Source organism: Dryobates pubescens, chromosome 16, assembly GCF_014839835.1.
Source record: "Dryobates pubescens isolate bDryPub1 chromosome 16, bDryPub1.pri, whole genome shotgun sequence".
Taxonomy (NCBI): Eukaryota; Metazoa; Chordata; class Aves; order Piciformes; family Picidae; genus Dryobates; species Dryobates pubescens.
In genome coordinates this window covers 6,440,452-6,466,996 of record NC_071627.1, presented here as the reverse complement: position 1 = coordinate 6,466,996, position 26,545 = coordinate 6,440,452, and the positions used below count along the sequence as shown (strand labels likewise).

General features: G+C 53.0%; 1 protein-coding gene across 1 annotated transcript in view; it reads right to left on the bottom strand.

The window, feature by feature from the left end:
• The window catches only part of SIL1 (SIL1 nucleotide exchange factor), a 120,853-nt gene extending 94,803 nt beyond the window's left edge, over positions 1-26,050 (bottom strand). The window contains exons 1-2 of the mRNA XM_009906265.2: positions 25,896-26,050; positions 1,526-1,640 (exon numbers count right to left, since the gene is read on the bottom strand). Of these exons, the coding sequence (XP_009904567.2) occupies positions 1,526-1,630 (105 nt within the window). The 5' untranslated portion in view covers positions 1,631-1,640; positions 25,896-26,050. The remainder of the gene's footprint in view (positions 1-1,525; positions 1,641-25,895) is intronic.
• Between the last annotated feature and the right edge of the window lie 495 nt (positions 26,051-26,545).

The window sequence follows — 26,545 nt, the reverse complement described above, 5'->3', positions numbered from 1 at the left end:
CTCAGCCCTTATAAAAAGTCCCTCCCCAGCTCTCCTGTGGTGCCTTCAGGTACTGGAAAGCTGCTCTAAGGTCTCCCTGGAGCCCTTTCCTCTCCAGGCTAAACAACCCAACTCTCTCAGCTTGTCCCTATAAGGGAGGTGCTCCAGCCCTCTGATCACCTTTGTGGCTTCCTCTGGATCCACTCCAACAGGTCCATGTCCTTCTTGTGTTGGGGGCTCCAGAGCTGGACACAGTGCTCCAGGTGGGTTCTTACAAGAGCAGAGTAAAGTGGCAGAATCAGGATCATCACAGAATGGCTCAGGTTGGAAGGGCCTTAGAGATCATCTCCTCCAACCTTCCTGCCATGGGCAGAGCTAACAACCCACTTCATTAATCCTGCCTGAACCTCAGCTTCAGGCTGCCAGCCAACTCAGGCACCTATCACTGGATGCCTATCCCAGTGCTTACTCTCAGCTGGGATGACTGTGCTCTATCTCCAGCCTCCTCCCACCCCTCTCTGAAATAAATCATCTCATCATTACAGGACTCCAGGTGGGCCCCAGGTTTGTGGCTGTTCAGCCTGGGGAAGAGTAGGCTCCATGGAGACCTTCTGGTGGCTTTCAGGACTTAAAGGGGCCTAGAAGAAAAATGGGGACAGACTTCTGACCAGGGCCTGTTGTGGCAGGACAAAGGGGTGATAGTTTAAATTGAAAGAGAGAAATCTAGACCAGATAGAAGGAAGAAATATTTTAGACTGAGGGTGGTGAGACCCTGTCCCAGGTTGCCCAGAGAGGTGGGAGATGCCCCATGCATGGAACCATTGCAGGCCAGGTGGTTTAGGGCTGCGAGCAGCTGCTTTGGTTGCAGACACCCCTGCTGATTGCAGGGGGCTTGGACCAGCTGAGCTTTAAAGGCCCCTTCCCACACAAACCAGTCTGGGATCCTATGAATCTACTGATCTAGGAGGGTCTGGCACCTGGGGCTCAGCAGCAGAACCCAAACCAGGGGAGCTGTGCACACCTGTTTGGAAAGGGCCAAGGAGCATCCACGCAGCTCAGCTGCCACTTCAGAGTAACACTGCTAGTAGCAAAATCCATCACGTGGGACACCAGGACCTGAGAGGATGCTCTTCTAAGCCTGACTCACTTGCAATGACTCAGCAGAGGAACCTAATTGAGGACAGCTCTTCCCCTCTTTTTTGCTACTAGACCACATAATTAGCATTGCTCTTGCCATGGGGGGAACGTGTGACAACTCCAAATAGAAAAAGTGGCACCTAGCAAGCCAGAGCTGCCTGAGTTGCACTGTCCCCATTGCAAAGCCTCCACATCAAGCATATTGCTGATTTCCTGGGGTGCAGCAAGCAGTCTGGAGAAACAAACCCTTCTGAGATGTTCTCATTGGAGACCCACTGTGGAGGGGAGGTGATTCACCAACCTCTGCTACACCCTACAGAAGGATCAGGTAAGCCTGTCCCCACCAGGGACTCAGTGGCTGGACAGCTGTTTGTGAGCACAGCTCCTGGCCAGAGTAGCCAACACTTACAGGAACTCTGTCACTCAGGCTTGACCAGGAAAACAGCACAGCAACCACCAAGAGCAGCAGGTTGACTTTGGCAGCAGCAGAGGGGAGTCCAGCCCAGTGAGACATCGCCACCAGCCTGAAATGCAAAGGAAAACAAAGCCAACAATCTCTGAGTCCATGTTTTCACAAGTTTCAGCAGCCTTTCTGTGATGTTTTGCAACACAGCAGGGGTTCAGGGGTGTGACACTGCGGGACAGAGAACAGCTCGAGGTGTTAGCGCACAGCAGATAGCAGGGGGGGGTGGATTTTAACTGCTAATGGAGTTTGTGACAGGTAATGACAAAGCAGCTTCTATTGACCCTGCAGGGGCTGATACCTCCCCTGGAAAATATGAAGATAGCTGCAAGTGTGGTTTAAAATCCCTGTGTTAGTGCCATGGATGACAGCACCAGGGAAAAACAGAGACCAGCACAACCCCATGAAGGCTTCTTACGTCTGTGCCTCGTTTCAAGCACAGAGGAGGCTGTGATAATTCCAATTAAACAGATCTACTACAGCCACTGAGGGAAAAGAATGAGAAAAGCAGCCTGAGAGGGGATCTGATCAATGCTCAGCAAGAGCTACAGGGAGTGGGGGGCAAGAGAATGGGGCCAGGCTCCTGTCAGTGGTGCCCAGTGGGAGGACAAGGGGCAATGGGCACAAACTGGAACCCAGGAGATTCCACCTAAAGAGGAGGAGAAAATTCCTTGTTGTGAGGGTGGTGGAGGTCTGGAGCAGGCTGCCCAGAGAGGTTGTGGAGTCTCCTCCTCTGGAGAGGTTCCAGAGCCACTTGGGTACTGTGATTGTTGCATTTCATCCTGCTTGTAAATATAGCTCTTAGCCATTTTGCTTCTCCAACTGAGTTAGCTGTGGTTTCTTTGGGGGGGGGGGGGGGGAGGGGGGGAGAACTGAGCTTTCTCTCACCACCACAATTGTGCTCCTGGGCAAGCTGCTGTGGGTGCCCTGCTTTAGCAGGGGAGAGCCAGCAGTGTGCCCAGGTGGCCAAGAAGGCCAATGGCATCCTGGCCTGCATTAGGAATAGTGTGGCCAGCAGGAGCAGGGAGGTCATTGTGCCCCTGGACTCTGCATTGGTTAGGCCACACCTTGAGTCCTGTGTCCAGTTCTGGGCCCCTCAGTTTAAGAAGGACATTGAGACACTTGAAGGTGTCCAGAGAAGGGCAACAAGGCTGGGGAGAGGCCTTGAGCACAGCCCTGTGAGGAGAGGCTGAGGGAGCTGGGATTGTTTAACCTGGAGAAGAGAAGGATCAGGGGTGACCTCATTGCCCTCTACAACTACCTGAAAGGTGGTTGTAGACAGGAAGGGGTTGGTCTCTTCTCCCAGGCAACCAGCACCAAAACAAGGGGACAGAGTCTCAAGCTGTGCCAGGGGAGGTTTAGATTCGAAGTGAGGAAAAAGTTATTCACCGAGCGAGTCGTTCATCATTGCGATGTGCTGCCCAGGGAGGTGGTGGAGTCACCATCCCTGGAGGTGTTCAAGAGGGGATTGGACGTGGCACTTGGTGCCATGGTCTAGTCGTGAGGTCTGTTGGGACAGGTTGGACTTGATGATCCTTGGGGTCTCTTCCAACCTTAGTTATACTGTGATACTGTGAGACACTTGAACGTGTCCATAGAAGGGCAACGAGGCTGGGGAGAGGCCTTGAGCACAGCCCTGTGAGGAGAGGCTGAGGGAGCTGGGGTTGCTTAGCCTGGAGAAGAGGAGGCTCAGGGGAGACCTCATTGCTCTCTACAACTACCTGAAAGGTGCTGTAGCCAGGAGGGGGTTGGTCTCTTCTCTCTAGCAACCAGCACCAGAACAAGAGGACACAGTCTCAAGCTGTGCCAGGGGAAGTTTAGGCTGGAGGTGAGGAGAAAGCTCTTCACTGAGAGAGTCGTTCACCATTGGAATGTGCTGCCCAGGGAGGTGGTGGAGTCACCATCCCTGGAGGGGTTCAAGAGGGGATTGGACGTGGCACTTGGTGCCATGGTCTAGTCATGAGGTCTGTGGTGACAGGTTGGACTGGATGATCTTTGAGGTCTCTTCCAACCTTGGTGATACTGTGATCCCCTTCCAACCCCCACCCCGCTGGGATTCTGGGGTTGTGTGATAAGGGTTTTCTCTCACTCCACATGTAGCTATTTTTAGGAAAGCAACATTTGCAGAGGTGAACAAGCTTGGTTTAGGTGGGGGTTCCTACAGTACAAGGCTTTCCCTGCTCCTCACAGCACCATCTCCTCTGACCCAAGAGTGCAGGAGCCAGCTCTGCCTGTGCCTGCAGAAAACCACAAAGCAGTCCCATGTCACACAGCCACCCTGACCCAGCACAGACCACCTAGTGACCAAGAGAGGGGAGAAAAGAGCAGGGTGCTGCTCTGGTGGCTGCCAGCTGCCCCATGTGGAGCTGGTATTCCCACCAGCGCTGCTGGAACCAGGCTCTGGCACACATCAGCCCCTGCTGCCTCACCACACCGGGCCTGAAACCCACCTCCAGCACTGAGCTCTCTGCTGGGGCAGGGAATGGAGCAGCCTGCCAGCACACAGCCTGGAGAAGTGTTTCCTTTGATTGGCTCTAAATTTACACGCTGCTAAATTAAACCAAATGAGGTCCTTTGAAAGAAGATGGGACTGATTAGTTCCGTTCAAACACTCCTTTCATTACTCATCCCGCCATCAAGCCTGCTCCTACTCCTCTCCAGGTTTTAAAGGATCTCCTCCCATACATGCAAGTTCTAAATATCCTCCTTTCTGTCTCTGTTGTCCATCATATCCCAGATTGGTTTTTTTTCTTCCCTTCCATGAAGCAACCATTCCACAAAGCAAAAAACATCCTCACAGGCCCACCCAACAACAACTCCTGCCACCAAAAGCCCTCTTCCCTCAGTCGACTGTGGGGACGTGGAGGGAGGGCAGCCCTCACCTCCCACCCCTTTCCTGCTATTCTGTCTCCCCACTCTGTTACTTACAATCACAGAATAGTTTTGGTTGGAAAAGCCATCAAACCATGTCCCCAAGTGCTATAGCCACAGGTTTCTTGAATACCTCCAGGGATGGTGGCTCCACCACCACCTCCCTGGGCAGCCTGAGCCAGTGCCTGACCACTCTTGCAGCAAAGAAATTATTCCTAATCCCCAGCCTAACCCTCCCCTGGCACAGTTTCAGGCCATTTCCTCTCATTCTATCACCTCATACTAGGGATAAGACACCAACTACTTTGACTTCTTCCTCTTCCTGCTTGGTTTTTGCTGTAGCAAAACTGAAAAGGCAAAACACCACATCAGGCTGGTCAGAGGCGGACTTCTGGGAAAAAGCAGCAGAGCAGGGAGCAAAAATAGTTGTAAATCTGATACACATCTGCAGCTTCCAAAATCTCTTGGCCCAGGGTCTGCCTGAAAAGTAGCTTCTACCTGAAGGGTGGTTGTAGCCAGGAGGGGGTTGGTCTCTTCTCTCAAGCAACCAGTACCAGAACAAGAGGACACAGTCTCAAGCTGTGCCAGGGCTGGAGATGAGGAGGAAGTTCTTCACTGAGAGAGTTGTTAGCCCTTGGAATGTGCTGCCCAGGGAGGTGGTGGAGTCCCCATCCCTGGAGGTGTTCAAGAGGGGACTGGATGTGGCACTTGGTGCCATGGTTTAGTCATGGGGGCTGTGGTGACAGGTTGGACTTGATGATCTTTGAGGTCTCTTCCAGCCTTGGTGATTCTATGATTCTATGATTCTATTCTGTGATTCTTAGCTTTGAGCTTCAATCCAGATCAAGCAAATCTGGGGTTCCCCATTAATTGCTTTTGGAGCAAATCTGGGCTTTTGACACCCACAGCTCCCCTCAGCAATGACTCCTCCTGCTTAACTCACCCCCTGCATGAAAGCACCACCTTGCATTTCTGACCTGCTATTCTTCCTCCTTCCATGTCTCCACTTATCTAAAGAAGCAGAGAACTACCTCGAGGATCCACATGCCCAAATCAATCTACAGAGCAGAAGAAAAAGCATCTGCTTTCAGAAGGCAGGCAAAGACAACCTGTGGCCAACTCCTGTCCTCTCCTGGGGCACTGGCAAGTGCAACCAGTTTATGACCAACACCCAGGTCCTGGAAAAGCCACAGCAGAATTTCTGGGCTCAAACCCCCTTAGCTCCCAAAAGATCACAGAATGATAAAGCTGTTTAGGTTGGAAAAGACTCTGAAGATCATTGTGCACAACCATCATCTAAACTCTACCAAGGCTGGTGCTAAACTGTGTCACTCAGCACCACATCTCTGCCCTTTTAAAACACCTCCAGACATGGGGATTCAACCACCTCCCTAGGCAGTCTGTTTCAGTCTTTGAGAACCCTTTCAGTCAAGAGGTTTCTTCTAATATTCAACCTAAACCTCACCTGGTGCAACTGGAGGCCACTTCCTCTCATCCTATCTCTTGTTTCTTGGGAGAAGAGACCAGCCCCCACCTGGCTCCAACCTCCTTTCAGGGAGTTGCAGATAGCCAAAAGGCAGTCCCCCCTTCAGCAGTCCCCTTTTCATCAGACCTCTGTTCCCCCTGCTGCTCCTCACCAGCCCTGTTCTCCAGACCCTTCATCAGTTTCACTACCCTTCTCTGGACATGCTCCAGCCCCTCAGTGTCCTTCTTGTAGGGAGAGGCCCAAAACTGAACCCAGTACTCAAGGTGTACCCTCACCAGTGCCATTTACACATCACTGCTGTGGTCTGATCCTGGCCAGGATGCTGGTGGCCTTCACACCCACCTGGGCCCATACTCAGCTGGCTGATGACCAAGACTCCCAGGTCCGTTCCTGCTGGGCACTTTCCAGCCACCCTGCCCCAAGCCTGGAACATTCCTGGGGTTGCTGAGACAAGGACCTGCCAAGTACCCTTCTGGCCAAGGCCACAGTGTGGACCTCAGTGTCAGACCCACACAGCCCTTCCCTCAACTCACCTTGCAACAAACTGCTGCTTCATACACAGGATGAGAGGGGGGGGGGGTGGTTGGGTTGTTGGTTTTCTTGGTGGGGTGTTGTTTTTTTTGCTCTGTAGTTATAAAACAAGCAGCAAAAACTGGGATAATGAAAAATAGATGCATCCCTAAAACTCTACCTGCAATAAGCCTGGCAATAGAGGAGAGAAGAAAAGAAATCCAACAAAGCAAGGCTGAAAGAAAACCTTCACTCCCATAAAAATAGAGCTCACGTGTACCCAGAAGGCTGGGAGCAAACGACAGCACAGCCTCTTGAAAGCCTACAACCTCATGCCTGCCTGCCTGCAAGATGACATCTGCACAACAATTAGCAGTTTGCTGAGGTCCCAGGTAGGCAGGAGGAGCTAACAAGTGAAACACACGAGGGTTTGAAGCTCCTGGAGGAGAAGCCTGCACAGGCTGGCATCTCACTACAAGGCAGACACATGAAGAGGGCGTGAGAGGATTCCCAAAGCCAAGGTTCTGAGGGTCCAGGGAAGCTTCAGAAATGACCCAAAAGCAGCTTGCAAAGCAGAAAGGGTGGGAGCCTTGGCACTGCCTGCACAGAGAGCATTTGATCTGATTTAAGGGCAATCCTCAGTATCAATGCAGGCTGGGGATGCAGGGCTGGAGAGGTGCAAAGCTGGAAATGAGATAGCACTGAGCACTGCCAGCCCAGCCCCAGCCTGTCCTGGGCTGATCCCCAACAGTGTGGGCAGCAGGGGCAGGGAGGGGATTCTGCCCCTCTGCTGTGCTCTGCTGAGACCCACCCCCCACGCAATGCTGGGGCAGCTCTGGAGTCCTCAGCACAGACAGGGACCTGTTGGAGCAGGGCCAGAGGAGGCCACACTAATGCTGGCAGGGCTGGAAGCCCTCTGCTGTGAGGCCAGGCTGAGAGAGTTGGGGTTGCTCCGACTTTTGAGCAGGGCCTGTCATGACAGGACAAGGGGTGATGGTTTGAACTGAAAGAGAGAGATTCAGGCTGGAGAGAAGGAACAAATGTTTGACACAGAGTGGTGAGACGCCAGCCCAGGTTGCCTAGAGAGGTGGGAGATGCCCCATCCCTGGAACCATTCCAGGTCAGGTTGGTTGGTTCTGTGAGCAACCTGCTCTAGGTGCTGATGTCCCTGCTGGCTGCAGCGGGGTTGGACTGGAAGAGCTTTAAAGGTCCCTTCCAACCTAAAATTTTCTATCATTCTATGGTGGTTTTGGCTGCAGCAGCACTCACATACAGCTGCAGAAGTGCTACAGCAGGACCACAAATTCCCCCTGTGCAGGGGAAGGTGTTGGGGGTTTTTTTTCCCCAATAGTCTTCTTATGTCAAAGCAAATCAAGTGCTAGGGAACAAGGGAAGGTTTTACACTCCAAGAAACCTGCATTTGTGGCAGTGTTCTTCCCATCAGAGCAGGCAATATTCTTGGCCTCAGCAGTGCAGGGAGGTTCTGCTCCACAGCTCCAGAACACCTCATCTGCACCCCTGGCCACCAAAACAGTGGCAGCGTCCTTCTGTCGTCTATTAGCAGGGACACTCTCCCTGCTGTCACTAGCTGTGCATCAGTGAGAGCTGCACACCCCCCTGAATGTGCTGCTCTAGTGGCAGCTGACAGTTCAAAGCAAGTCAGCAAGAGGAACAGATTTGATGTTCCTGCCTTCTGCTGCTGGGGACACACCACTCTTCCTTAGTTTGGGTTGGAAAGGATCTTAAAGATCATCTGCTTCCAACCACCCTGCCATGGGCAGGGACACCTCCCACCAGCCCAGGTTGCTCAAGGCCTCATCCAACCTGGTCTCTAACAACTCCAGGGAGGAGGCATCCACAACCTCCTTGGGCAACCTGTTCCAGTGTCTCACCACTCTCACTGGAAAGAATTTCTTCCTTATCTCAAATCTCAATCTGCCCCAAGTTGGTTGTCATCAGTTCTCCCAGGATGAACTGGGAAGATGCCAGCTCCTCCCAGGCAGGATCAGACTTCTCTGGGGACAGAGGCACCACGCTGGGCTGGCACAGCCTCTGTGCAGCTCCACTCAAGGTCTGATGTTGCACTTGCTTCTGCCACATTCAAGATGCTCTTGGCAGCTCTGGTCCTCGAACCCTAGAGTCACAGAATGTTAGGGGTTGGAAGAGACCTCCAGAGATCATTCAGTCCAACACCACTGCCAAAGCAGGGCCACTTAGGGCAAGTCACACAGGAACACATCCAGATAAGTCTTGAAAGCCTCTACAGGAGACTCCACAACCTCTTGGGGCTGCCTGCTCCAGGGCTCCAGCACCCTCACACCAAAGAAGTTTCTCCCCATGTTGAGGTCATATCCATTGTTCCTTGTCCTATCACTGGGCACCATGGAAAGGAGCCTGACACCTTCATCTTGGCACCCACCCCTCAGGTATCTATAGACATTCATAAGATCCCCTCTCAGCCTAAACAGCCCCAGGGCTCTAAGCCTTTTTTCACAACAGTTCCAGTCCCCCAGTCATCCTGCTAGATCTCCATTGGACTCTCCAGACAGATCCTTCTCTGTCTTGAACTGGGGATCTCAAAACTGGATAAAGTATTCCAGGTGTGGTCTCAGCAGCTGTGGTCCCCTCCTGGTGTCCTGCTGTTGGGAAGTACACTTGTGCCTCCAGCCAGCGTGCCCAGCTCCATGCAGGAGTTCCCTGCCTCTGACCCTTGCTGGAGGATGCCACCTGTGCAGGAAGCCTCACACACCTGGGTGAAAGCCAGGAGAGAGAGCACCACTTGTTTGCAAACAGCCACCCAGCACCAAGATCTCAGTGAGAGGCTGCAGCTGCAATCCAGACTAGCCCACTGACACCACTTCTGAGATGGCTTAAACCCAACTTTGATTCTTCTTGCTTGCTCCTCCTCATTTACTCCTACCAGGGCGCTGCTCTGGTGTGCTAAAAACACTCCCACACAAGGGAAAAGTTGTGGGAACACCTTCCCATATTTGGCTGGCTACAGAGAGCCCATAGCAGCAAGGAGGCCACATCTCGAGGTTTGCAGGAATAAAATCATGGCTTGAGCTCTGCTGGTTAGGCACAGCTCCTTCTCTGACCTCAACTGGGACCAGTGCACAGGGAGATGTTTTGACACAAAGCAGACGGGATGGGGAGGGAGGAGAAGGATACCAAGGCAGGAACAGAACACAGGCAGTGGGATTGAGTGCAACCTCAGCAAGGCTGCAGATGAGCCCAAGCTGAGTGGTGCAGTTGGCACATCTGAGGGACAGGATCCATCCAGAGGGACCTGGGCAAGCTGGAGAAATGGGCCCAGGTGAACTTCATGAGGTTCAACAAGAAAAGTGCAAGGTCCTGCACATGGGTCAGGGCAATCCCCAGTATCAACCCAGGCTATGGGATGCAGGGCTGGAAAGCAGCCCTGTGGAGAAGGACTTAGGGGTGCTGGGGACTACAAAGCTGGACAGGAGCTGGCACTGAGCACTGCCAGCCCAGGCCCAGCCTGTCCTGGGCTGATCCCCAGCAGTGTGGGCAGCAGGGGCAGGGAGGGGATTCTGCCCCTCTGCTGTGCTCTGCTGAGACCCACCCCTGCAGTGCTGAGACCAGCTCTGGAGCCCTCAGCACAGACAGGGACCTGCTGGAGAAGGGCCAGAGGAGGCCACAGCAATGCTGGCAGGGATGGAAGCCCTCTGCTGTGAGGCCAGGCTGAGAGAGTTGTGGGTGTGCAGGCTGGAGATGGGAAGGCTCCAGGGAGAACTTCTGGTGGCCTTTCAGTGCTTCAAGGGCTGATCAGAATGCTGGGGACAGCCTTTTGAGCAGGGCCTGCTGCGATGGGACATGGGGTGATGGTTTGGACTAGAAGAGGAAGATTCAGAGTGGAGAGAAGGAAGAAATGTTTGACGCAGAGTGGTGAGACCCTGTCCCAGGTTGCCCATGGAGGTTGTAGATGTCCCATGGCTGGAACCATTCCAGGTCAGGTTGTTTGGGATTGTGAGCAACCTGCTCTAGTTGCAGATGTCCCTGCTGACTGCAGGGGGTTGGACTGGATGAGCTTTAAAGGTCCCTTCCAACCCAAAGCATTCTCTGGTCCTGTGCCTCTATGAAACACGTGCTTAGAGAGCCTGGCATCCACGCTGCAATCATGCAACTTTTATCACTGCCACTCACTAACAATAACAATAAATATTAACAACCCCTGCAGGCTACTTGCTTGGCTGTCAGCTAACATCACCCCTCTAAAGGCAGCCTGGCTATGATACAATCTCACTTTGCTCCTTCCTGCACCTGCTGCTGGGTGCCAATGCAAGCAAGAGCAGAACACAGACGTCTGCAGTGACAGGAGATGGCACAGCACTGCTCAGGCACAGTAAGGGCAGCTCTGGCTCTGCAGAGGGTAGAGAAGTGGGTTGCTGTGGGTCATCTCTGGATAAAGCTACAGCAACCCTGACCTTGCACAACCAACCTCCCACAGCTCAGCATTAAACACCGTTTAGGCTATTAATTAGGTTGACTTAATGAATTCCTTCAGAAAGCAGTGCTCCCAGCAAACACTGCTCTCCAAAGAGCACCAGCACAGCTTTGTGCTTGGTGGTTTGAAGTCTGAGTGAGGCTGTCACCATCCTCTCCACCCACCCCTCAGCAGTGATGGCAGGAGGGGCCACTCTCCCAGGCAGCTCTGCAAGATGCCTGACTCCAGAGACCGCAGCCCCCAGCCCCTCCACACCACATAGTGTCAGGGCCAGGACAGGGCAATCTGCTCCACTCAGGATACAGAGCATGCCTCAGAGACCAGAGGACTGAGTCTATCATTTATTATTGATAAAAAAGGCTTCTACTTGACTCTCTGGCAGGGCTCTGCACACACACAACACTCTGCAGAGCTTCAGGGTCAGTGAGCACATTCAGCTCTGCACCAGGGCACTGGGACTGATTTACACCAGTTTAGGACTCATACAGAGAGAAGAGATCTGCATGACCTTCAAGACAGACATCTGTCTGAAAGCTGGCATTGCCTGACTCAAGCTTAAGGAAGAGCTTGTCCCCTCCTCACTCCCAAAGCCCAGCTGAAAACTCCTCTCCTCCTGACTGTACCTGTTCCCTTCTCCTGCTCCTTGCTGCAACTCCCCACACCCAGCACATGCAATTGAGTGATATTTCCCCCACCATGTGTATTTATCATTTCTCTCAGTCCCTATTTGCAAGGTGACACCTTGGGTTGGACTAACCTGGGAGGCTGCCAGAGTTCTGCATAATTTTTTTACCTCCTCTGCATTCCCAAGCTTGGAGAATCCTGCAGGAAGCCAGGCACACACCACGCTAACCAGGGCACCCTGACATCCCACTGCAGCTGGGCCCACACAGAGCCAGAGACTGAACTGGCATACTCCCAGACACTCTGGAAGCAGCTTTTTGTTCTCTCCAAGTTCCTGCTGTTCACTCATGGCTCTCACATGGAATAACAACCTCCTTCCCCTGCCAGGTGCTGGCTTCCCTACGAAGAGACTCAATTAAGAGGTTAAAAGATATGCAGAATCCAGGCTTGGCGCTCCTGAAACCCAGCACTGATGGACCATGCACTGAACTCCCACAGCAGCACCCACACCATGCCACCTGTCCCCCCCTCCATCTGTCCCCATCAGCACCCTCCCTGCCAGCTCCACCTCGGGCAGGAGGCTTCCCTGGGGACTGCCACCTCCCCGGCAGCGAGGACGCCTGCAGCCGCAGCCCTGCGGAGCAGAGGGCGAGCGAAGGGCTCCGCCAGCGGCCCCATCGATCTACCAGAAATGGTGAGCTGGGAAGTTGATGAAAAATGCATTTCCTCACCTCCCCACAGAGCAGCAGGCAGCAGTGACAGCTCTTACTCGATGTGACAGCCCACAGGTACAGGTCACAGCAGGCAGCAGCACAGCACATGGGTGGCAAGTGCGTGGCTAACCCTCCACGGCCTCTGGCCAGCACTAACCCGGCACAGCAGGCCATGGGACTAACTGCACAGGGTGCCTGCTGAGAAGCCCAGCTCAGGATCTCCCTTGCAAGTGAGCTGAGCTTCCTTATGCTTCCAGTTTTGTGGCAAGATAAAATCTGAACAGCTGGAGGGCCACTGGGATCTGCCTTGTGGTCTAAAGCCACTTAGGATCTGCCAGACGAGCCACTGGCACCAAAACCCAGAATCAAGTCCTAGTGAACCAATGTCAAACCCTCCCCTGAAGGGAAATAAGGAGTAAGGCCCTAAGAAATAAGAAGTAAGGTCTAGTTTGGGGCTCCCCGGTTCCACAGAGACAGGAAACTACTGAAGAGAGTGTAGTGGAGTCTACAAAGCTGCTGAGGGGCCTGGAGCATCTCTGTAAGGAGGGAAGTCTGAGAGCCATGGGGCTGTTGAGCCTGGAAAAGAGCAGCCCCAGAGGGGATATGATCAATGCTCAGCAACAGCTAAAGGACCTGTGGGGGGGCAAGAGGCTGGGGCCCAGTGGTGCCCAGTGACAGGACAAGGGGAAACAAGCACAACCTGGAAGACAGGAGGCTCCACCTGAACAGGAGGAGAAACTTGTTTGGTGTGAGGCTGCTGGAGGCCTGGAGCAGGCTGCCCAGAGAGGTTGTGGAGTCTCCTTCTCTGGAAGGATTCCAACCCCTCCTGGCCATTGTGATCCTGGGCAAGCTGCTGTGGGTGCCCTGCTTTAGCAGGGGGGTTGGACTGGATGATCTCCAGAGGTCCCTTCCAATCCCCACCATGCTGGCATTCAGGAGCTCCCTAGGGATGAACATAACCTACTGCCAAACAGGTTCCCTCGGGACCACTCCTGGTTTTGTCCCGAATCTCTACGAGTCATTCCCCACTCCAGGGCTCAGCTGTTCCACTTTGAAGATTAACACCACAGTTATAAATAAGGGGCTCCTTCCACTAAGGTCCTCAGTAATATCTTGCTTGGAGTATCCAAGTGTGTTTTTCTCCCTGCATTAGTACTTTCAAAGCGGTCTCAGAGGATGGCTTTCACAAGCAATTAAAAAAGCCCTGGGACAGTAATGAGCACAAAGGGAGAACTGAGAGACAACCATTGTGATCATCTAGAAGCGACTCTTGTGATGATTTCTATTCTTCTACCCAGGCATTTCCCACCAAGATTAAAAAGCAAGTCCTGCTCCCTTGGGATAAGAGCCTTTCCAGCCCAAAGCCAAAGCAAAGCCACCAGGCAGCAGCAGGCGGCATCCCTCCAGCAGCTTTTCCTAAGGAAAAGGAGAACAGCAACGAGCTCCAAGGGCTGCAAACACAGCAGTGAATGCACAGAGATGGGAAGCTGAAGGAGAACACAATCCCTTCCCTCTCCTGCTCCTCATCACCTGCCACCTCCACTTTGGGCAGTGCCTTGCTGCTTGTGAGATGCTTGTAGGCTGACACACACTGGTGCTGCACCTAGGACCAAGGTGCTCCAGGCTTTATTGCTCCTTGGGCCCTGTTTGAAGCTTAATGAGGATCAGGGCAGGAAGAAAGGGAACTGCCTGCGTGCAAAGCACCATCAAATGCAAGGAGGCCACAGCTGAAAAAGACATTCCTTCTCAGCTCTTGTCAGACAGGGAGAGCTATTTTAGATGTTACTTTTAGCAACAGAGCGAAAAATAGCTGAAAATGTGACAGTGAAGCATCCTCTTAATTAAACAATCCCTCAGGCAGTGCAGAACTGCTCTGGCCAGGCACAGGACACTGCACATCCACCTCCTCAGGGGCAGACGCAGGCCTGAGTCCTCCAGCAGAGGAGGATGCTTCCCAGAGCCTTCTGGAGGCTTGCCTGCCATTATTAGATGGCCCAAATCATCCACACGGGCTGTGACCTTTCTGCTGTCATCCTGTCTCTGCTAAGCAGAGCTTTGATCCCTCAAATGACTCCTGGTTCCTTCTTTCCTTTTGCTGCCCAGACATGAAGGATGCTGAGCTGGAGTTTCTCAGCATCTCAGTTTGTGATAGGCAGACTTTAATGTTGCAGAGTGTCCATCTGCAACTCGTTTGGTCTCTTCAAACAGCTGCAGACCCCTGCTTGTGACTGGTGTGAAGCAGCATTCTCCTTGGGGAGGGAAAGCCACAGCAATGCTCAGCAACACCTTGTCATGGCAGAACAGGCTGCACTGCTGCTTCAAAGAGCTCCTCAACCTTCAGTCCTTACACCACAGTGACAGATCAGGGAGTTTGCCTCTGTACAGTTCATGAATCCCAGCACAGGTTGGGAAACAGCAATTCCATGAACACCAGCAAGGGAGCCTACAGGAAGGCTACAGAGGGACTCTTCATGAGGGTGTCTAGAGGTAGGACAAGGGGGAATGGTTTGAAGCTGAAGGAGAGCAGGGTCAGACTGGGAGCTGACCAAGAAGCTCTTCAATAGGAGGATGGGGAGACTCTGGAACAGGCTGCCCAGGGAAGTTGTGGATGCCTCCTCCCTGGAGATGTTCAAGGCCAGGATGGATGAGGCCTTGAGAAGCCGAGTCTTGCTGAGAGGCATCCCTGCCTATAGCAGGGGAGTGGGAGGAGATGATCTCTGAGGTCCCTTCTCTGATTCTATCTAGTCACTCACAGTGGTCACCATACTCAAGGGCTGCAAGGGCCACACAGCTCAAATAACCTCTTCATGCAGAAGCCTGAACTGCAAGTCTGGGCCTTAGAGGTGTGCACAATGAAGGGTCATGAAGAGAGACCCAAGAGTACTAAACCTTCCAAGCAGGAATCCTGCTCCCAGTCCACAGGTCCCTCCTGAGCTCCATGACCACACACACTACTCTTCAGAGCTGTGGGGTTCAATCAGCAGCAGCAGAATCATAGAACTGTTTAGGCTGGAAAAGACCTTTGAGTCCAGCCAGTAACCCAACATTGCCAAGCCTACCACTAAACCATGTCCTTCAGCACCACATCTACATGTCTTTGAAATCCCTCCAGGAAAGATGACTCTACCACTGCCCTGAGCAGTCTGTTCCAGGGCTTAATAAACCTTTGAGGGAAGAGTTTTTAACTGACACCCAACCTAAACCTCCCCTGGCACAATCTGAGGCCATTTTCTCTTGTCCTATCATGTTACCAGGGAGAAGAGAGCAACATCCACCTGGTTCTAATCTCCTTTGAGGGAGTTGTAGAGAGCCAGAAGGTGTCCCCTCAGCCTCCTTTTCTCCAGACTACACAATCCCAGTTCCCTCAGCTGCTCCTCACAAGACTTGTGCTCCAGACCTTTCACCAGCTTCTCAACACCTCCCCGCCTGCTGTAAAAGCCAAGCTTCCTCTCTGCTCAGAACAGAACATCCCAAGCACCTTCCTCCACACCCCGGTAGGAGATGTCAAGTCCATCACAGCACTGCCAAGACACAGTTGTATGGAGGGCGCTTGTCCCATGAAGACCCAAACTTCATCTGTCCTCTCCTGTGACAGACAAACTATTCTGAAGAGCTTCTCCATCAGCTGCCATCTAAACCAAGCTGCCAGGCAAGGCAAAGCTGCTTCAGTGACAGCCTCCAGTGAGCACAGATGTCACACCTCAAGACAAGCTTGGGCACTGACCCCGACCCAGGGAGCAAGAAGCCTTGAAGCACCCAGAGGCAGGCAGCAGTGGAAGGGTTTGCAGCAGCAGGGTCAGGCCGTGTGTATTTTGGGAGCAAGTCCCCTGTCATTGCTGCATTCAATGGCACATTTGTTCTGCTGTTCAGGAAGGAATCGTAATTACAGTGGCCTCCAGTCTCCAGCTCTTTCAGCCTGTGCTTAAAGAAAGGGCAGAGGAGGGGAGGGAAAAAAAAGGACCAAAGCAAAGGAGGCTTCCACAAAAGTCCCTGCACCAGCTTTTAGCTGCTGGACAAAAGAGGGCCCAGTGCCTGGCTCCTCATTGTCCTCTCTAATTCCTGTTTCGTAACAGCAGCCAGGCACTGCGGGCAAAGCACTTCAGGAGGCAGGGCAGCTCGGGTGGCTGAGCAGCCCTGCCCTTCAGCCTCCTGCCTCACCACAGTGCTGCAGGTGTGCCAGGGCTGCCCACACTGCCTCCTGCTCCAATCGTGGCACAGGCAGCCCTGAGAGCCGGCCCAGGCTGCAGGTGTGCCAGGGCTGCCCGGAGCCGTGCTGCCCACACTGCCTCCTGCTCCAATCGTGGCACAGGCAGCCCTGAGAGCCGGCCCAGGCTGCAGGTGTGCCAGGGCTGCCCGGAGCCGTGCTGCCCACACTGCCTCCTGCTCCAATCGTGGCACAGGCAGCCCTGAGAGCCGGCCCAGGCTGCAGGTGTGCCAGGGCTGCCCAGAGCCGTGCTGCCCACACTGCCTCCTGCTCCAATCGTGGCACAGGCAGCCCTGAGAGCCAGCCCAGGCTGCAGGTGTGCCAGGGCTGCCCGGAGCCATGCTGCCCACACTGCCTCCTGCTCCAATTGTGGCACAGGCAGCCCTGAGAGCCGGCCCAGGCTGCAGGTGTGCCAGGGCTGCCCAGAGCCATGCTGCCCACACTGCCTCCTGCTCCAATCATGGCACAGGCAGCCCTGAGAGCCGGCCCAGGCTGCAGGTGTGCCAGGGCTGCCCGGAGCCGTGCTGCCCACACTGCCTCCTGCTCCAATCGTGGCACAGGCAGCCCTGAGAGCCGGCCCAGGCTGCAGGTGTGCCAGGGCTGCCCAGAGCCGTGCTGCCCACACTGCCTCCTGCTCCAATCGTGGCACAGGCAGCCCTGAGAGCCGACCCAGGCTGCAGGTGTGCCAGGGCTGCCCAGAGCCGTGCTGCCCACACTGCCTCCTGCTCCAATCGTGGCACAGGCAGCCCTGAGAGCCGGCCCAGGCTGCAGGTGTGCCAGGGCTGCCCAGAGCCATGCTGCCCACACTGCCTCCTGCTCCAATCGTGGCACAGGCAGCCCTGAGAGCCGGCCCAGGCTGCAGGTGTGCCAGGGCTGCCCAGAGCCGTGCTGCCCACACTGCCTCCTGCTCCAATCGTGGCACAGGCAGCCCTGAGAGCCGGCCCAGGCTGCAGGTGTGCCAGGGCTGCCCAGAGCCATGCTGCCCATACTGCCTCCTGCTCCAATCGTGGCACAGGCAGCCCTGAGAGCCGGCCCAGGTGGCCGTGGGCTCTGCCTGCCTGAGTGCTGCCCAACCCTGCTGGTGCACACCACGGGGCTAGAGATGCTCTCCACAGCACACAGCTCTCCTCACAATCAAGCAGGCACTGCTGTTTCAGCACAGATCTAGAGAATCAGAGAATCATTTGGGCTGGAAAAGACTTTTAAGACCATGCAGTCCAACCATCAACACAACACCACCATGGTCATTAAACCATGTCCCAGAGTGCCATGGCCACAGGTTGATTGAACACCTCCAGGGATGGGAACTCCACCACCTCCCTGGGCAGCCTGTTCCAGTGCCTGACTATAAGGTCACTCCCTGGGCAGTATTTTCCAATGCCTTATCATAAGGTTGATTCTGTCACTCTATAGAATCACAGAATGGCTTAGGCTGGAAGGGACTTCAGAGGTCATCTACTCCAACCCTCCGGCCACGGGCAGGGACACGTCTCAACTAGACCTGGTTGCTCAAGGCCTCATTCAACCTGGCCTTGAACACCTCCATGGAGGAGGCATCCACAACCTCCCTGGGCAGCCTGTTCCAAAGTCTCCCCACCCTCCTACCGAAGAACTTCTTCCGAAGATCCACTCTAACCCTACTCTCTCTCAGCTTGAAGCCATCCCTCCTTGTCCTGTAACTAGACACCCTCATGAAAAATCCATCTGCAGCCTTCCTGTAGGATCCCTTCAGGTATTGGAAGGCAACTCTAAGGTTCCCCTGGAGTCTTCTCTTCTCCAGGCTGAAAAACCCCAGCTCCCTCACCCTATCCTCACAGCAGAGGTGCTGCAGCCCTTGGATCATCTCTGTGGCTGCCTCTGGACTCACTCCAGCAGCTCTGTGTCCCTCTTGTGATGGGGACACCAGAACTGGGTGCAGTATTTGAGGAGGGGTCTCAGCAGATCAGAGTCAAGGGGCAGAATCCCCTCTCTTGCCCTGCTGGCCACACTCCTCTGGCTGCAGCCCAGCACACAGCTGCCTTCTGGGCTGCATGAGGGCACTGCTGGCTCACAGGGAGCTTCTCAGCAATCAACACCCCCAAGGCTTTTTCTTCAGGGCTACTCTCAACCCCCTCTGCACCCAGCCGATTGAGAGGGCTTTCTCTCAGCAGCAGTAATAGATGGAGAGGAGATGAACATGGAGATGAACATGGTAATTATTCCCAAAGTTGCAAATCAGGGTGATTCCTCACCCTGGGACAAGTCTGGAGCACAAGATTTAAATGCTTAGGGGACGTATTCTCAAAACTGCAGGTAATAGAACAGCTAAAATGTATTTACAGTGTCTCACAGGGGACATGTGCTTCTGCTGCTGCTGAGGAATATTCAGCTCTTCATTACACAGTTAAAAGGGTGCAAATTAAGGAAGTGTCTTTAATGGCAGCTGGGTCTGGCTGCAGAAATGCAGGATCTCTTCTCCCATCCCACACACCGAAGCGTAAGGAGAAACACAATGAGAACCCGCAGGAGCACCCAGCACACAATCATCTAAACAAACAGCACAACCTAACAACTGGCAAAAATGAGGCTGGAACAGGAGGTGGGCTCAACCTCCCTTCTAGGAGGAGGAGGAAGAGGAGGGCAGGTTTCCCTTCCCTAACTTCCCCGGCGCCCGCGAGCCCTGTCTGCCAGCGAACAGACTGCGCCTCAAGTCCCTGCCAGCAGAAACAATTTGTCATGTGTCAGATCAAATAAACTCTTATGAGACCACTCTGCTCCCTGCAGCAGACGGCTGCCAAACTCCAAAGGAGGAATCCAAGAAGCCTAGCTGGCCCGTGGCAGCCCCAAGTGCTCCTGAAGATCAGCACACTCCTCATTTTAGAACCCATCGGTACGACACAAGCTGTTCCCGGGCAGCGCTGCCGCGCAACACAGCCATCAGCAGCATCTGCTGAAGGAATACAGAGAACCATGGCAGGGGCTGGCTTGGAAGAGACCTTCAAGATCATGCAGTTCCAACACCCCCACCGATTTCCTCAGCAAATTCTGGTTGCTCCTGAACAATGGACAATTTCCCAGCTGCCGTGAGAGAACAAACCCTGAGCCAGCCACCAGAAACCAGTCAGAACCCAACGATCCTCCAGCCAGCAGCCTCACTCTGCTCCTCCAGCCAGGCTCTGCCCAAAACCAAACAAAGGAGCCCATTTACATCACCACCAATGAATTTCTTTGCCCCTAGAAAACTTGTACAAGTGCCATTATGATTTCCAGCAGCCTCCTGCTGACATTGAGCAGATTTCCAAGCCTCCCTGCATGCATTTTGTACTTGATTACTCCACCCTCGCTGGAAGAAAAGGAACAAAATGCACTCAAGAGCCACTTGCTTATTCCTGAGTTAGGTACCACAATATCATTTGCACCTCCCAAGTGGCTGACACATTCCATATCCAGCAAACAAAGGCAGGTTGAAATTGGTGATCTTTAAGGTCTCTTCCACCTCAAACCATTCTATGATTCTGTGACCCTGGTGAGGACCAAACTCTACAAGCCACAACGCCAGCAGGATGAGGGAGATGATTCTCCTCCTCTACTTTTCTCTCATGAGACCTGTGCAGCACTGCATCCAGTTCTGGTGTCCCCAGTATAAGAGGGGCATGGAACTGTTGGAGCAGGTCCAGAGGAGGCCACAAAGATGATCAGAGGACTGAAGCACCTCACCTATGTGGACAGGCTGAGATAGTTGGGGCTGTTCAGCCTGAAGAAGGCTCTGGGGAGACCTTAGAGCAGCCTTCCAGTACCTGAAGGGAGCTTGAGAAGAGCTGAGGAGGGACTTTTGCCAAGGGCTGGGAGTGACAAGATGAGGGACGATGCCTTTGAGCTGGAAAAGGGGAGATGAAGACTGAAGATGAGGAAGAAATTCTTTCCAGTGAGGGTGGGGAGACACTGGAACAGGTTGCCCAGGGAGGTTGTGGATGTCCTCTCCCTGAAGGTGTCCAAGGTCAGGCTGGATGAGGCCTTGTGCAAGCAGGGCTGGTGGGAGGTGTCCCTTCCAACCCAAAGCATTCTATGATTCTGTGATTAAGCAACACCACAAACTAAGCGCGGCACACGCAGCACAACTTAGATCACCCAAGACTCCTGCTGGAAGCTTCCCACAGTGTAACAGTTTATTTTGTGGGCAGGAAGAGATCAAGAAAATTAATTAAGAAGGGGGAAAAAACCAAAACAACCTTTCCCTTAAAGTGAGTAACTGCACTAAAGCTGCACTCGTGGGCAGGCCAAGTACATTCTAAGGGTTATACATTTTCACTTCCACAGTCTTGGAGAAGAAAATGGAGTGCCTTTGTTCTGTAAGCACATTGTCCACCATTTGTTATTGTCTGTCTATTGATGCCTACTTGGAAAACAAAATTTAATTAAACCCCACAGTAGTGCAGAGCCTGGCTTTGAAATACGCCCCCATTAGTGGATCATTACAGTGAATGAAATACAGCTCCGGAGCCTATCCCTCAAACAACGTCCCCACAAACATTCACAAATTAAACAATGCTCTTGCAGGGAGAAATTAAAAGACACAGTGTTTAGCAAGGGCAAAGAGATGTTTACAGATGAAATCTGAAATGAGATGTGGAGGCAATGAGGCAGAGAGGTGCTGCAGGGCTTTTCTAGGTCTTGTGGAGGCAGCTCTCTGTGCACCAGAAAAGAGATCAAGAGGTGCACTGGGGGCCGGCAGGCAGAAAGGGCAGTGGCCCCAAACGCAAGGAGGCTTCAGGTTCTGTGGTGCTCCTCTGCATGGAGGACAGCCCAAGGCACCTGTAACATCCTTTGGAAACCCAGTCAGAGCCACACTGCCTATAGGGAAATAAATCCTTGCAACTTGGAGCAATGAACAGCAGGAGTCTCATGGGACTGAGGAAAGGGATGCAGCAAGGTGCAGCTGGGGCAGGGTGAGGCATGCTGGAGCATGTCCAGAGAAGGGCAAGGAAGCTGGTGAAGGGTCTGGAGAGCAAGGCTGGTGAGGAGCAGATGCAGGAACTGGGGGTGTTCATCCTGGAGAAGAGGAAGCTGAGAGGAGACCTCATTGCTCTCCACAACTCCCTGAAAGGAGGCTGCAGTGGGGGGGGGGGGGGGCAGGGGGTTGGTCTCTTCTCCCTAGCATCAGGTGATAGAATGAGAGGGAATGGCCTCAAATTGTGCCAGGGGAGGTTTAGGTTAGAGATTAGGAACAATTTCTTTCCTGCAATAGTAGTCAGGGATTGGCACAGGCTGCCCAGGGAGGTGGTAGAGTCGCCATCCCTGGTGGTGTTCAGGAAATGCGTGGGCATGGCACCTGGGGACATGGTTTAATGGCTATGGTGGAGCTGGGCTGACAGCTGGACTCGATCTTAGAGGGCTTTTGCAAGCAAAACAATTCTGTGATTCTATGACACACTGCTAATATTGACAGGGAGGAGAGAAGCAAAGGGAGCTTTGGTTTCTCAGGGTAAGCAGGTTAGTGAGTCAGCACCGGTCGTGGCAGCAAGGCCTGATGTTGAGCAAAGCAAAGCAGCATGTTAAAAAGCAAGTGAATATTACATGAGCCTTACAGCTCAGGCTTGGAGACATCCAAGACCTGTCTTTTCCTTAATAGCATCTGAGGGGCTGCCAAGTGTTCTTTGACAAATTGTTTACTCTGAGAATTCATTTGCCCTAACCCAGCACAGCCCATTCCCACAGCCTTCTTCAAGTGAGCCTGGAAAAGGCTGGGCCCTGCAGTGCCTGCAGCCCCAGCTCCATGGCGGTGCACCGATGGAGGCCCAGATTCCAACAAGAAGGCAAATTTCCCCAGAGGAGAGGCTGAGGATGGCAGAGTTCTCCCCGGTGTGGGGCCTGGGAAAGGTGTGCTGTGCATGCCGAGCATGTGTGGTGCTGCCAGGCAGGGCTTTCGTGAGAAGCAGAGCCTGCCAGCCTACCAGCCAGCTGGAAATGAAGAAGAGAAGCTGGCAAGGGCATCTCTGGAGCCATTTTACAGGAAGATAGTCAAAGATTCACAGCTGCTGCCCATGTCAGGGACCAAGCAGCCGACAGCCCAATTCCCGTAGGTCCTCCTCAGTTCTCATCAGCACTGCTCAATCTATTATTGAAAGGAGAAAGGGTCAGCCTGGCATCTAATCATTAAAACCTGTCAGCCCCCAGCTTATGGAGAGTTTCCTTTGATGAAAGGATCCTCCCCTGTGCACCAGGAGCTCCTCACCACCTTCACCTCACACAATTAGAAGGAACAGCTGGGGGTGATCCATTATGCATCACCTTATCGGTTCTACAACCCCAAGACACCACAGAGCACAAGACAAGGTTGGACAAAACCCACTGGAACAGAAGAAATGCAGCCCAGAGCCCTTCCTAAAGAAAAACTATGGTGGTGGAGAGGCACTGGGAGTGACAAAAGAGTTGGCACACAGACATCACAGAATTGTTTAGGTTGGAAAAGACCTCTAAGATCATCAGCTCCAAGCATTCTCTAACTCTGCCAAGGCTGGAGCTAAACCATGGCCCTCAGCACCACATCTTTGTGTCTCTGAAACACCTCCAGGGATGGGGATTCAACCACTGCCCTGGACAGCCTGTGCCAGTGTTTGAGAACCCTTGCAGTGAAGAAGATTCTCCTAATGTCCAACCTAAACCTCCCCTGGTGCAATTTGAGGCCATTTCCTCTTGTCCTGTCTCTTACTGCCTGGGAGAAGAGACAGACTCTCACTTGGCTCCAGCCTCCTTTCAGGGAGCTGAAGAGAGCAATGAGGTCACACCTCCATTTCCTCTTCTCCAGGATGAACCCCAGTTCCCTCAGCTGCTCCTCACCAGCCCTGTTTCTCCAGACCCTTCACCAGCTTCCTTTCCCTTCTCTGGACCCTCTCTCCAGCACCTCATGCCTGGAGGTTTTTGCAGCCAGGCTGGATGTGGCTCTGAACAACGTGATGTAGTGAGAGGTGTCCCTGCCCATGGCAGGGGAGTTGGAACTGGCTGATCCTTGAGGTCCCTTCCAACCCTGACAATCTCCACCTCTGAACCCACCAAGAGTGAGTTCTGAGCCTGGCAGTCTGCTGGAGAAAAGGAGAATGGAATGTCTGACATGGAGACAAGGGTGCAGCCCAGAGACCTCTGACAGTGCCCTGCTTTTGCAAGCTGAAGGTTAAACATCTCCTTTGCACCAATTCCCGACTCTGCCTCCCTCCAAAGCCAAGCCAGGTAATTAGAATCATTAGAACTATTATTAGACCATAATATTGTTATAGCATTTTTCCTACACTTGACATCTGTTGGCTGATAGATTCAACTGGTACATAAGAAATAACTGCACATAGATTTCTGGCAAAGGAGCACCACCACGGAAGGCATTAAAGCATTTTGTGTGGGGAAGGGAAAAAAAAAATGTTCATTTTCTGGAAGCATGCTTGAAATAAACCTGCTAAAATTAACAGTTAAACCTCTAAAAACTCTCATTAATATAACTGCTTGGGTTTCATCTAGACAGGCATTAAAAAAAAATAAATCAATCCTGATTTCAGGTATGTACCTGGCCCAGATCAACACAAGCATCTGCTTCCCACCTATTCCAGTGCTTCAGAGGTTTCTAAATCCTCCTCCCAGCTTTCTTTTCTTCTCTCTGCAGCAAGCTTTGGAATTATTTGGGCAAAGAGTCTGACTGCACAGAGAAGCAGCATAATCAGGGCTCTTACAGCCTGCTCACTGGAAATCCTACAGAATTATCAGCAAGCACACCTCTAGAATGTGCCACAGCTTCTGGCATCCCACGAAGCGCAAAGGGCTTTGCAAACTGGACCTGGGACGCAGCTGATCCACCACTGAGCTGTGGCTGCAATCCAGAGTGGAACACAGCCTTCTACCTGTGTTTAACTACAGCAGGCAGCTCCCCAGAGAGAATCACAGAACCACTGAGGCTGGAACAGACCTCTGACATCATCAAGTCCAGCCTATAACCTAACACCACCACACCGAACTCAACCATGTCACTAAGTGCCACATCCAATCCTTCCTTAAACACCCCCAGGGACACCGACTCCATCACCTCCCCAGGCAGTCCATCCCAGTGTCCAATCGATGATCTGGATGAGGGCATTGAGTCCACCATCAGTAAGTTTGCAGACAACACCAAGCTGGGGGCAGGAGTTGATCTGCTGGAGGGCAGAGAGGCTTTGCAGAGGGACCTTGACAGGCTGGACAGGTGGGCAGAGTCCAACGGCATGAGATTTAACACATCCAAGTGCCAGGTTCTGCACATTGGCCACAGCAACCCCATGCAGAGCTACAGGCTGGGGTCAGAGTGGCTGGAGAGCAGTCAGGCAGAGAGGGACCTGGGGGGACTGGTTGATGGGAGGCTGAACATGAGTCTGCAGCGTGCCCAGGCAGCCAAGAGGGCCAATGGCATCCTGGTCTGTATCAGTAACAGTGCAGACAGCAGGAGCAGGGAGGTCATTCTGCCCCTGTACTCAGCACTGGTTAGGCCACACCTTGAGTCCTGTGTCCACCTCTGGGCCCCTCAGTTTGGGAAGGAGGTTGACTTGCTGGAAGGTGTCCAGAGAAGGGCAACAAAGCTGGGGAGGGGTCTGGAGCATAAGCCCTGTGAGGAGAGACTGAGGGAGCTGGGTTGGTTAGCCTGGAGAAGAGGAGGCTCAGGGGAGACCTTATTGCTGTCTACAACTACCTGAAGGGAGGTTGTAGCCAGGTGGGGGTTGGTCTCTTCTCCCAGGCAGCCAGCACCAGAACAAGAGGACACAGTCTCAAGCTGTGCCAGGGGAGGATTAGGCTGGATGTTAGGAAGAAATTCTTCAGAGAGAGAGGGACTGCCCATTGGAATGGGCTGCCCAGGGAGGTGGTGGAGTTGCCATCATTGGAGGTGTTCAGGAGAAGACTTGACAGGGTGCTTGGTTGCATGGTTTAGTTGATTAGGTGGTGTTGGATGATAGGTTGGACACAATGATGTCGAAGGTCTCTTCCAACCTGGTTTATTCTATTCTATTCTATTACCCTTTCCACAAGGAAATGCTTCCTAACCTCCAACCTAAACCTCCCCTGGCACAGCTTCAGGCCATAAGGAAGAAAGAATCCAACAGAAACCACAGGAAATCTTTAGGGAGGCTGAGTTTTCTCTCAAGGAACTGGTCAGGACACCCACCCTCAACCATGGACCATTAGAACAAAACACACAGGGCACAGCTTTTCCCTCCCATTGATGATGTCCTTGGAGCACAGCCTGAGCAGTCAGCTGCAGTTGGTATCTCCAGCTGCCAGCCTTCGTAGGAGGAAGAGATAACCACAGGGGAACTCTGTGTTGCCCTTTAATTCAGTGGGGCCCAAACTTTATCCCACAGTTGCACCCATGGGTACAGAGGTTGGAAGTGCACTTCAGAAAAGAACCAGCCTCTTAACATTCACAAAGCTGAAGGCAGAAGCTCAGTACTTACAGAACTCAGAGGCAGTTAAAGCTGGTGGTGCTCTTTGGACAGTGATGTTTTCTCCACTTCAATGTATTTAAGTTGAAGTAAAGCTTAGCTCGTGCTGAGAAGGTGACCAGCAGAGCCTTGGTGGAACAAGGTGTCCTGCAACTGCTCCCACAGTGACAAACTGTTGAGGGATGAAAATGAGGGTAATTAGTTTTTTCCATAGCAAATCTTTTTTGTCCTCCCACAGCAGAGCAACCAGACAAGGAACTTGGAATTGCTGGAGGAGAAAAGTACATTTTTACCACCTTAGTCAGATAGAGCTAAGCCCAACTCTCACTGAGGACAGACCTAAGGAGAAACAAAGGGAAGAAGGACATTGTAGACATGGGTCCCCCCTCTGCCACCAAAGCAGACAGCTGGGGGGTGGTCTCAGTGGAAAGCAGGGCTGAGTAACCAGAGGGTTGCCTCTGAGTGATGCTGGTCTCAGTGGGTGCTGCTGAGAAGCCCCAGATCAAACAAGATTCTGGAAAGCTCTTGAAAACCACCTGAGTCTTCAGGAATGGGGGCACAAATCCTCCTCACCAGAGCTTTGCCACCAGACCTCCAACCAGCACAGTGGTGTTAAAGCAGGGTGTGCATCCCACACTCCCAGGCAGAGCAGAGGACTCACA